This window comes from Indicator indicator, chromosome 13 (assembly GCF_027791375.1).
Source record: "Indicator indicator isolate 239-I01 chromosome 13, UM_Iind_1.1, whole genome shotgun sequence".
In the NCBI taxonomy this organism is placed as follows: domain Eukaryota; kingdom Metazoa; phylum Chordata; class Aves; order Piciformes; family Indicatoridae; genus Indicator; species Indicator indicator.
Window position 1 is genome coordinate 17,765,347 of NC_072022.1, and position 11,530 is coordinate 17,776,876.

Here is an 11,530-nt window from a genome sequence, read left to right on the forward strand (position 1 = left end):
TGCTGGTTGTCTCAGGCTGAGAAGAGTTTCTTTCCTCCTTGGGGCAAAGGTTTGAAGTGGTAGGCACAGTGCATAGGAGATGATTTGAAGCAGCTTTGCTTTTTCTGTAATGGCATAATTGCAGCTGAAGGCAAGGTGCAATGAAAGCATTGCCCCACGATAGAGTCTCCAGAGATTCTTTATTTGTAGCAGGTCCTGTTAAATACAGCCATGGGTTAATAAGGAACTAAGCCTCAGCCACAGAATTTGTGAACAGCTATGGAAACACTGAAACAACTGCAAGGTGCTGACCTTAAACTAGTGTTGGTTTAACTTCTAGCAGCCATTTGAGTGTGTTCATGCAAACTCAAATTCTTTCCCTGGCTAGCGGTAATTTCTGAAGCACAGGAAGCCATTGGATAATGCATTCTCTGACTGAAGGCACAATGTGCAGAGAAGTTTTAAAAGCTCCAAATTACAGAGGGTAAAACACTGCTGCAAACAAAGGTCTTCCCACGTTTCTCCTGCTAGTGATGCAGAAATTTGGAGTTTTGTGGTTTACATCATGGATCACAGGCACTGGAGTAACCTTCTGTTTAACCTTCTTCCAGGTAACCAAACCCTTCACTAGGACCAGGGTAATTTTAGGGATTTTGTGGGGCAAAGATTTCAACTTCTATAGAATTTAGTCATCAGCCCTTTTTTGTTCTGGGAGCAGGGGGGAAGAATTTTTTTAAGACCTGATGAGTTTGGGGAGGATCTAATGTTCACAACAATTCTAATTAAGGCAGAGAAAACATGTCTGACTTATTCCTTTATTTCCTCTGTGACATGGAAGAGCATGGGTGGGTGTTTGGCTGTATTGATAGATTATTGCCTCAGAGCAGATGCACGTTGCTGCAGTTTAACTACGTTAAGGTAGATCTGCTAAGGCAGTTTGAGAGTCCAGAGGCTGTCATTCACCCATGAAGAATACTCAGGGTACATATAATCACAGCAATCAGCTGTCTGGTTTTGACCTGTTATTCTAATAATGAGTTGAAGTGAAAAGAAAAAAAAAAGTCTACACTGGGATGCATGTGTGACATGGTAAATTAGTTTTTAAAGGACACATCTGGAAATGTTGAAGCTTCTGTCTTTTTTCCTCTATTCCTCATTTGGGTTTTAACAGCTCATGAAATTTCATAAATAATGTTTTATATAAAAGGCTTAATCGTACCTAACGACCTCCAGTGAAAATAGGGAGCAAAAGGCAGTGTGTGCACAGTGTCAGACATGCTATAGAGATTTGTGGAATCGTTTTTTGCCATTTACAGTGACACAAGATTTGCACAACAAAATCTTTACTGAGTCCTGTTAATTAGAGATATGAGACCTCTCAATTACACATGTTTGACACTAAACAGAGCTTCCCAGTTTGGCTCAGAGAAAGTCCAAAATCTCTACGTGTTTTGGATATACACAGAAGGAAATCCAAAGTAAAGTAATGATTTACAAACTACATTGGAATAGTTTTCTCCAAGAAATAACTCTAGGTTCTTCCATCTTCTTCCTTCTGCTTCCCAGCGTCATTGCAATTATATACCTGATCTGCTTTTTTCAGGCAAGTGTTGCAACACACCTAATGTGAGTCAGCCAAAAATTGTATTTGAATTGGATTCAATCATACTGCTGAACCACTCCAGGCACTTTTTGCCCAGATAATCTGAAACTGAAGCTGAGATCAACAACTCGGCAGAAATTGCAGAAATAAGCTCACTTGAGTGGAGAGTCGAAAATATACCTGAAAAACAAGTTTCGGGTTCACATATTTGCAATACCTGAAACCTGTCTCTGGGAATGATGCACCACTATTATCTGAAAGCAGGAAAATGCTGTGCAGAGCACACATTTGGTCAAAACAGCTTCATTTTACAGCTACACTCACAATTAACTACTGGAAAATGAACTACAGATCAAGAACTTGGTCACGCGATGTTTTCAGCAGATATTTCTGAATATCAAAGCCCAGTTCTGTAAACAGGTCTCTGACACCTGCTTTTGTCTCCCTGTTCTTGTCCTTCCCTCTTTCACATCAAAAGAAATGCTTTTCCCTTGTCCTAGCTTTCATCTGCAAACCGTTGAATTTATCAAGCTCTCTGCGAGGTTTTGATGCGGGCTGGCTCAGAGCAGAGACGCACAGAGGCGAGAGCTCAGCCCTATGGTCCCCAGGGAGAAGTCTGGTTTTCATCCCTGCGGGAGTCAGCACCTGTATGGCTCTTTCTCTCCAACTTCCCACTCTGTGATCAGTAATTATGCTGGTAAATGCTAAAGCAAAAGCACAGATCTGCCCTCTCTGATTTACATGTGTGTTTTCAGTTAGCAGACTCTGAGTCGGACTGTGAGCTTGGCGAGAGGTGAGTGTGGCTCTCCATTTTCTCACCTGCGGCTGCTCCCACCCTGGGCTCTCTCAGGGCTGCTGTGCCCCTGCCAGGCACACTGGCATGGCAGAGGAATGAGGGCTTCTAGGAAAGGGCCGTTTTTCTTCCAAAAGAGGAAAGGGAAGCTGGCAACCTTTTGGGTTTTCAGTACAAACACTGGTGGTGGGTGCCAGTGTTAAAAAAGCAAGCCTGTTGCATGCTGCTTCGGACATCATCTGCATTTGCACCCATCTACATAGAAAAGCTTTTAATAGGGTTCCCTTGATGGAGGAAAAGTTCTCAATCCTCTGCTTATTGATGATGCTTTTCTTTGTGTTGTCAGATGTGCTTTGGAGGTGGCACGGTCCCCTCATGATAGAAGTTCCTTTTATTTTTCCCTTGTTAGGTGCTTCAGGCAGAGTGATGAAAACTTTAGCAGCTGGTATGTGTGGTAAGTTTCAGATCTGTTTTAGAGGGAAAATCTGGCAAATGATATTCTTTGATGGATATATAGAGAAAAAAGCATTAAAAGAGACTGATAGCTAGAGAACCTTGCTTCTGGGCTGTCCCTGTGTTCTGTCTTTACTGACTAATGGGAATCATTTATCCATATCCTCCTCACTGTACACTGACAACTGAGCTGGGCAAAACCCATGGACGATTTTGGGGAGAAATGTTTGAATTTCCAGCCAGCACTCAGCACTGAGACATTGGTTTCCTGGGACTTTGATCATGTCCAGTACACTGCTGGGGAAATCGCAACATTTAACAGCTATTTCCAAAAGATGTTAATGAATATGTTAATTTGAAGACATGCAGCCATCTGTTGGTGCTGCTTGCAGATGGTGATGGTGCTGTTCCTACCCTGCTGCCTCTGCCTTAGGTTCCTGATGTTGTTTTTCCTGGCCTTGATTCTGTCCTGTGGGATCTGCTGCTGCCTGCAGTGCTGGCTGAAACAGCGGGGCTGCCTCCTCCACCGACACACCGTGGCTGTCTTTGCACTCAGCGGCTCCGATGCCTTTTGTGGTTAGTCCTTTCCCTACCTGCTGAAACGTCCCACTGGCCCTGGTTGGCTTCCATACCCCATCCATAGCCCAGTAAGTGGCAATTAGGCTTGAGTGGGAGCCAGTTGCAGCTGGGTGCTGTTTTTTTGGTGAACAGTGGGGTCCTCATCTCAAACCTCTTGTGGGACAGTTCAGACCATGAACTGGAGGGCTTAAGCAAGCCAAATCCACTTTTCCCTAGCTGTATCTTCAGCTGAAATCAGTGCTGTCCCTGCATGGCCATGTCCCAAACGTGCCTAGTCAGAGCCTGGCCGTGCTGACACTGGAAGTGTGTAGGACCTTCTCAGGCACTTGGCAGCCTGATGTACACAGCCATAGGCACTGCCTGGGATCAGGCAGCCCTTTCCAACACATGACCTGAATTTCTCACTCAGGCAAATTGACACTACTCTACTTGTGCCTCCTGAGCAGGCAGCTCGGTTGGCTGATACATCCTGAGGTCTCTCAAAAATTTGTCTTGGTAGGTGCTGTTCTTTGTGGCAGCCACCTTCAGCATTCCCACCTGAGTACCCAGACTTTTGAGGACTGAGTTACAATGACTATATGTAGCACCCAGCACTGACCTGGAGTATTGCCAGCAATCGTCACGCTATGAAGAAAGCTACTTCTGTCATTAGGCTAAGCCCTTCCCAGAGGAGGTACTGCCTGCTTTCTGGGTCATCATGAACAGTGTGTCCACAGGGAGGACCCACCCCAAACCCACCCAAATTCTTCTGTTCTCAATTCTTGTATCTGGATTTTGTGGTAAGAGTCTTTGTGATGCCATGCTTCAAAAATTACATCCATGCCTTTCTTGTTTCCAAGTGGTTTGGCAGCTCCTCCCAGGTTCACCCCTCTCACTCCCACGCTTGCTCTTCATGCCTGTCTGCTTGGTGGTTACAGCTTTGCTTTTTTTCCAGCAAGTGAAGCACCTCAGTCCCCATTCTCTGGATCTCTGAGACCCTGTATGACTGCGGAGATGTCCTCTTCTCTCACCCCACCATTCAGCATCGGAGGTACCGAATTGCCTCCATCCTATGAGGATATTATGAAGGAAAACAAGCTGTAGATGCCACATGTTGGTTTTCTGCAGTTCTGCTTGGTTCATCAGAGATCTTCCATTATGCTACAACAGTGTGAGATCAAACCAGCCCTTTTACACAAGCTGGCCAGGAGACTGAAAGCAACACATATTTCATCTGAACCTAAAAAAGGGGAGACAAAATGCAACAGAATAAGTGCCAAAAGCATGAGTTGAATCTGTCATAGGATCTCAGCTTGACATTTTGATAGGGCTCTGGATTTCAAGAAACTCCCTCAAAGGTCTGTCAGTGTTCAGGGTTTCTGGCTCAGCCTCCAGATTTATCTCTCTAAAGCTGCTTGGGCTGGTGCAACCTCATGTGTTTTAAGACCAAATGTTGATAAATGACTCGATAGTTACTTCTCAAACTTGGGCTGCCTCCTTCACTCGGCACAGTGCCAACAAACACCCTCTGGCAAAGTCATGTTGCTCTAATACATTGTAATGCAATCATGCTACTCTGCAATGAAGGATCATTTGCCACTTTTAAAATATTTAGTACAGCATATCAGATTTGTCTAGGGCAAAAGGCAGAAAAAATTATGGCTGGGGAGGGAAAGTAAAAGATGGAGATTAGTGGGGGAGTAGCAGTGGCAGGAGCTGGTTATGGAGAAGGAAAAAAATAAAAAAGGTGTTTGCTCATTTGAGCTGTTCTTAGTTTCATGGTGACTATCCCCAGCTCCTCTTGCCTTAGCACTGCAGACCTTAGGCTTTGAATGGCCCAGGACCCATGTGGCAGTTCCCCATGGACATTAATTATGGGGTTAGGTATTCAGTGCTTAGCTATAGAAATTTATTAGGATAAAGAATGCCATTTTCTTAGAGGTGACCACTGCAGACAGGATGGGAAGAGATTACAAGAACACTGTCCTACACCCAAGCAGGACCAACTCTTCCTAAGGCATTCCTGGGAGGTCCTAGCCTGTCTGGTTCTCAAATGACAGAGGAAAGATTTTTTTCCCCCTTAGCTTGATGAAAGCAAAGATTTTCTTTGTCATGGGCAGGTCACTGAAGACTCTGCTCAGCATGCCTGAGTTCTCTGCCTCTGCTCTCTCAACAGTTAGGGCTGGGGGGTACAATCAGCCCCACCTTGGTGCAGAAGGTGAATCTCATACCTACTACAATGCATCGCCTGCCTTAGGGAGCCATGGGCTCACAGAGTTGAAATAGGCATCTGGGTCCATCATAGTTACCCCAAATATTAATGGAAGCCCACAGCCTGTTTCATGGATCATCTCTCCACCTGTAGAATGGGGTTAATATTAGTTCCTCTGCCCAGGAAGGAAACAGGGAAGATAAATCTACTCTATGTTATGAAGTGCTCACATATTCTCGTAATGAGGCTATATAAGTACCTTTGCTAGAAAAAGAATTATGGCATATTTTGAGAGACAAATTTTCTACCAGCACCACTACAAATTATCTCCATAAAATCTTGTTTTAGAAGCAGCTTTAATGTTTGTGAAAGGAAATAAATGTTACTGTAGTAAAATGGATGTTTGTGCCAGCATTACATGGTTTATTAATAAGGAAAATTAGCAAGTACAGACTCAGCCAGTGGAGAAGTCAAACAATTCCTGAGTTTCCTTTCACTGGCTGAACTAAGATTTGCAGGTAATCAGCACCTCTCAGGATCAGAGCTTTTATATAAGTAAGTGCTTCCACTACTCAACCCCTTCAATTTATGCCCTGAAGCATGTGATTTGATTGTGTTTGTCACTTCAGCTTCCATAGCCTGCTAGTGGGCATTAAATCAACCATCACTTCATTCCCACCTACACACTGCATTTGTTTCAGTGACCCCTTCTTGGAGGTGAACTCCACAGGTTGTCTACAGTACATACTACATAAACCATTACCATGTCTTGTTTTTAACTGCTTGGCTCAAAATTAATTGCACTCTTTAATTTCATTGAATGCCACCTTCTAATCAAATGGCTGGAGAGGCTAACAAGCAAGGAGCATACCTCAATACCTTCATGACTTTGCATCCCTCTTTCACAAGGTCCATCCAGCAAGTGGCACTCATCACCCAGGCAGCAAGTCCTTCCCCAGACACCCAACAGAGGGCAAGCAAAGCTTTTGGTGCCTGCCAAGAAGGCTGCTGCACTTGCAAAAACATTCCTGGGAGCAGGCTTGTGCTTCTTTGTTACTGATGTGCATTCCCCTGCTTTCAGCTTTGTGTTTGGGGTGCTTTAATTATTCACAAAAGGAATAAAATTATTCACAAAAGGAATGAAATGGTTCTTTTGAAACTGTGTCAAGCATCTTACAGTAAACCAAGTTACTGGCTGTCACAGAGTTAAGCTTCAGCTGGAGTCACCAGTGTGGGAGAACCTGTGAGCTGTGGCACTTGTGCAACACAGCAGGAGCCTTAAGTGCCTTCAAAAACTGCAGAAAACAAGGACTTGTCTGCAAAAATCATTTGTGTGGAGATGCTGGGGGAGGGGCATAAAATGACTGCTGATGGAGGGATGGGGAAGAAGACTAGTCTGAGAGGGGGCTCAGTGGGCACTGCCCGGGACCATTCCTGATCATTCAAATGGAGGAAAGGATAAGCTTACTTCCTTCTACAAAGGTATTTAGGATGACCCCAATGACCTGCCATTGCCTATGAATTCTGCTTCCCCCAGCTTGCCCCATTGTTCCCGGGCACTCCAGCTGAATGGGCAAGGTTTCTCCAGACTTGTGTACCCGTTCTTGAACAAAAGCAGAGATTTTGCCTGGTTTCTTATGCCTTTCTAAGTACTCAGCCATTTACTGAGGGCAGTTAAAGCAGTTTGGCTGATGGTTCCATCACCTCTCGAATTGGGTCTGCTTTGGAGAAGCACTTGTTCTGCTGTGACACTTTGGCTGCCACTCATCCTGTGGCTTATATTTCCTGCTAACTTTGAGAAGAAATGTCTAACTGCTCTAGAAAACCTCAGAAAACACCAGAAGGCAGATGTGCTTGTGGGAGAACTTGTTGTCAGTAAGCCTAGAGAAGGGGAAATGGGAGCAGTGCAGAGGAGCTAATTGCTTGGTGACCATCTGGAAGCGAAAGACAAAGGGAACGTGGAGAGGAACACAGTTGGACTTTCACCTCACATCAACATCTGAGTAACAGAGTCATAAACCGACTCTCAGGCAAAACAGAGCAAACCCAAAGGCAGCTGACTCAGGGAGTCAGGGCTGCCAGGAGAGCTGCACATGAAAGATGTGAAAATAATAAAAATGCTCGTTAATCCGTGTTTTATTGCCATCTCGGGACTCTGGATGATGAGCTAAAGGCTTTTGTGTAAGGAAGTAGAGGACGGGGCAGGGGACAGATGCTCTCTCTCTTCGGGTCACTAGATGGCACAAGTCTGGCTCTTTCCTTTCTCGCTCAAAGGCATCTTACAGCAGGGACCCAAGAGCCACCGGGAGAACATTGTCCTTCACTCCCTGTAGCAGTGTTTGGACAGAGTATTTCAGTCATTAGTCACTTGCCCTCGATATTTGACAGATGCAGAAGAGCAAACTGTGGGAGTCCAGCCCCAGCTGAGAGAGATTACCTCACTTTCTCGGTGGAATTTTACTTTCCTCTCTTGGAAAGTTTATAAAATGGCTATGAGTAGCTGTGTCTAAACTGGGGATAAAGTGTACAGCTGTCAAAGAGGCATTGCTGTAGGTGTGCACTGGGGTCTGCAGCTGCCAGCAGAGCTCTGGGCACCTTCTGAGGTCACACCCCACCTTCCCAAGGGCTGCTCCTGTTTGCACTGCTGCCTGTTGTGTGTCCTTGCAGGAGAGCAGTGATTTCCCTCACAGGAGTCAAAGCAGGTCACCTGGCAAAGCAACCTTTCTGAGCAAAACTTGCACATGGGTTAGAGAAACACAAAACTCAAAATCACGTGCGTTTATTATAGATCACAAAGGTTACATATGTAAGGAGAGCAGAATTCTGAAGCAGCATTCTTTTCCACTGAAAATAATTGTTCAGATCTACTGAGTTCACACAAAAATCACATGACAAAGTGTGTGAAGAGAAAGAGAGATTTTGGAAAATACTCATGCAGCTGCAGTAGGAGACAGCTTAGTTCATGGGGTCATAGTAAGAATGAGTCTTAATTAGAGGGGCAGCTATTAAGAGCCGTTAAGTATAAAGCTGATTGAGGTTGTAAGAGAACAACATATTGCATGCAGGGGAGGACAGCCACTGCAGATGTTATGTTTTATTCTCTCACTTGTGTATATCAAAATAGGAAATCAATGCCTATTTGTAAGGATGAAAGCAACTTTGCAAAGAGCTCACCTACAAGACTTTGCTATTTTCCATAACCTGCTGGAGCCCTGGCAGACTACAGCAAGCTGTGTGCTGTCAGTGGAGAGCACAATGAGAGGCCCCAAGTTCAAAGAGAGACCATGAGGCAAGTACAGCAGGGAGGAAACTTGGGAGTGCCAGCTCTTAGTTGAGTCCCTGACTCTGCCTATTCTCTGTGAAATGAAACAACAAAACTGGGATGCCAAATCATACAAGAACATTCCTTGGAAGTTAGTAAAACTCTGGTTAACAGGCTGTTGGCACTGAAGTATTAATGTTGGGCTTCAGGTGGAATTTGCTTCTGAACAAAGAGCCTTGGTAAGTACACAGTGGCCATCAGGAAGGCAGAGTCAGTCTATTGTCACACCTGAGGGGATTTAGGTAGGTATAAAGGAAATACCTTAACATCTGAGCTCACCTGCAACCTATTTAGCCTTAGGGACTGGTGGCGATTTTGAAAGAAAAATTAAGTCCTGTATACTTTCTGGGAGGTTTCTTGCTAATGCATAAGCAACCAGACTAAAATAGATCTGAGTTGTGGCATGGTAAGGAGCTAATGAGGAGCAAATACTGCATTCACCAAAGCAGAGTCAGAATGAAATCAGTCAGTGAATTAACAATTAAATATTAACAAGTGATCAAAACAGTTTGTCTGCAGGGGTTGAATAATGAAGCTGTGCAGTATTGACTGGTTGTTACAAAATATTAACCTGACCAACATGAGGATTTCTGTGACCTTTTCCTAGTCCTCCTCTGTGGGAGATAGGTCCTCAAAAGCTGTCATAGAGTGAGGCTAGAACAGGAGTATGGTTAATGAATTAACCCTTATTCTACATAGATATTGAAGAAGAGAAAGAATCACAAATGTTTATTCAACATTTATTGTATGCAAAATGTACTTGAAGATTGTGGAGCCTGAGTGAAGGTGATATTTGGGGTATGTGTGTGCCTCACTTGTGTGCCCCCCAGGAGGAGCATGGGGCTGGAGGTACTGATGAGACCAATCCTTTATGTTCAGCCCTCATCAGGGCATTAGACATTCAAGGCTGGCATGCCACTGGTTGGTGTGATCCATGTGCTGAGAATCACAAAACAATTCTTACCCTTAAAACATGCTGAAAGCCATTAGGACAAAGGCCCAGAAATCTGCTCAACTACAGTGCACTGGGGAAAAAGAACAGGAGAAATCAATGGTCTGAAATTTGCAATTACACCTGCATTAGCAGGTGATCCCAGACTACTTCTCCTCTGCCTAACAAGAAATAAATCTTCCCAGCAAGAGATATTCATCATACCTCAGAAAAAGCTGTAGAAAGCAGCAACAAGAGGCTGGCACGTGTCCCTGAGCATTAGAGGGAAAGGTTAATGCACCAACTGCATAGTCTGGAAGGATTTGAGTCAGGATTTCAGTACAGCTGATGATGTCTCTACTCAGTATCTCCTCCCCAAAAGCATTGCTGTTCTGGGTGAGTCAGGCTGGGGCAGGCAGCAGCTTTATGACATCTTTCCCCCCTCAAAGAGGGGATGAGTGGGACACATATTGGAGCAAGCGCTGAGCAGAGCACTGCCACTGCAGTGTGTTTGGTCTCCCTCTCCTTCCTGCCTTGTCCTTGAAGGAATGGGGGAACAGATTGGGAACAGATTGGGAAATAAACCCAAAAAACAACCCCAGAGCTTCCCTGGCCAAACACAGCACACCAGCACCAGCTCTTCTGCAAATAAAAGCCCCACAGAAAAGACACATTTCTGACATAACTGTAAAATAGTTTAAAAAATAAACAAACAACCAAACCAACAGCAAGCCCTGGATGCAGCTTCCTGCACTAACAGGCAGAAATTCCTATCACCTCCAGATCTCTTTGTGCATTCTTGGTATAATCTGTGGATTCATCACGGTGCTTGTAATTCTTGCACTCCTCATCTCTCAAGACTTTGTAAAAAAGCCTCTGTCACTTCTCCTGCTGTGTTCACATCTGTTCAGTATAGCTCATCTGTTGGCAATTCATTGCTTTCAGTTTGGTAACATAAACGTCTGCCAACCAAAGCAGCATGAACTCTGCAGACATGAAGCCACCCTCACCTAGGGCTCTTGCTGAGATGGTTGCATTACAGTCTGAGCCTTGTCAGGGAGCTTGAGCCTGTAGCAAAGCCATATGGACCTGCTGTTTTTCTGTCTGTCCCTTGACAGGGGGCTTGAGTGCTGTTCAAGTAGAAGCCACGTCAGGACTGGCTTGTACATCAATGTTGCTGGTCAGTGCTGTGCTACAGAACAAGGTCCTGCTTCCAGGGTAATCCATGAGAGGACTCAGCCCCTCATCTTCCATCACAGGGCCTATCAGAGGTGCTCTTTGGGGCACAGCCCTTTCCCATCTCCCTCTGTCCCTCATAATGTAAGATGGCCCTCAAAACATAAGGCTTCACTTCATGTTGCCTGAGGAGAGCAGGGGAGTTTCTCCATCCAGTCTCCCCAGCAAGCATTCAGCGAAGGAAGCCTACCTCTGGTGATGCCTTGGTATCCACAGCTGTGTATGCTCTCCTGATATTTCATTGCTGTTTCTCCACTGAGCAAGTATATCTCTGTGCTGAGAGCCTTTCCCCATGTCTGTGGTAGAAAGCACCTACTAACCTGAAGAAAACTGTGCCTCAGCTTCCTTCTGTTAAAGGCATGGAAGAACTTTGGTATCCATTCTTAGGGAACATGTTAAAACATACGAGGTTTTTTGTGAAGACTTAGTTGATGCTCTATCCT

At 44.8% G+C, this 11,530-nt stretch overlaps 1 protein-coding gene across 1 annotated transcript; it reads left to right on the forward strand.

The window, feature by feature from the left end:
* Positions 1–509: 509 nt before the first annotated feature.
* Positions 510–4,490, forward strand: TMEM207 (transmembrane protein 207). The gene is made up of 5 exons (XM_054386305.1): positions 510–590; positions 2,338–2,375; positions 2,785–2,829; positions 3,262–3,404; positions 4,342–4,490. The coding sequence occupies exons 1-5, from the start codon at positions 513–515 to the stop codon at positions 4,488–4,490; spliced, it is 453 nt and encodes a 150-aa protein (XP_054242280.1). The 5' UTR covers positions 510–512.
* Positions 4,491–11,530: the final 7,040 nt, after the last annotated feature.

What these genes read in the sequence shown, in the direction of transcription:
- TMEM207 (XM_054386305.1), top strand. Translation starts at nt 513, where the DNA reads ATGCAGAAATTTGGAGTTTTGTGGTTTACATCATGGATCACAGGCACT. An exon ending in GACTGTGAGCTTGGCGAGAG is followed by an intron (nt 2,376 to 2,784) that starts GTGAGTGTGGCT and finishes TTCCCTTGTTAG; the next exon opens with GTGCTTCAGGCAGAGTGATG. An exon ending in TTTAGCAGCTGGTATGTGTG is followed by an intron (nt 2,830 to 3,261) that starts GTAAGTTTCAGA and finishes CCTCTGCCTTAG; the next exon opens with GTTCCTGATGTTGTTTTTCC.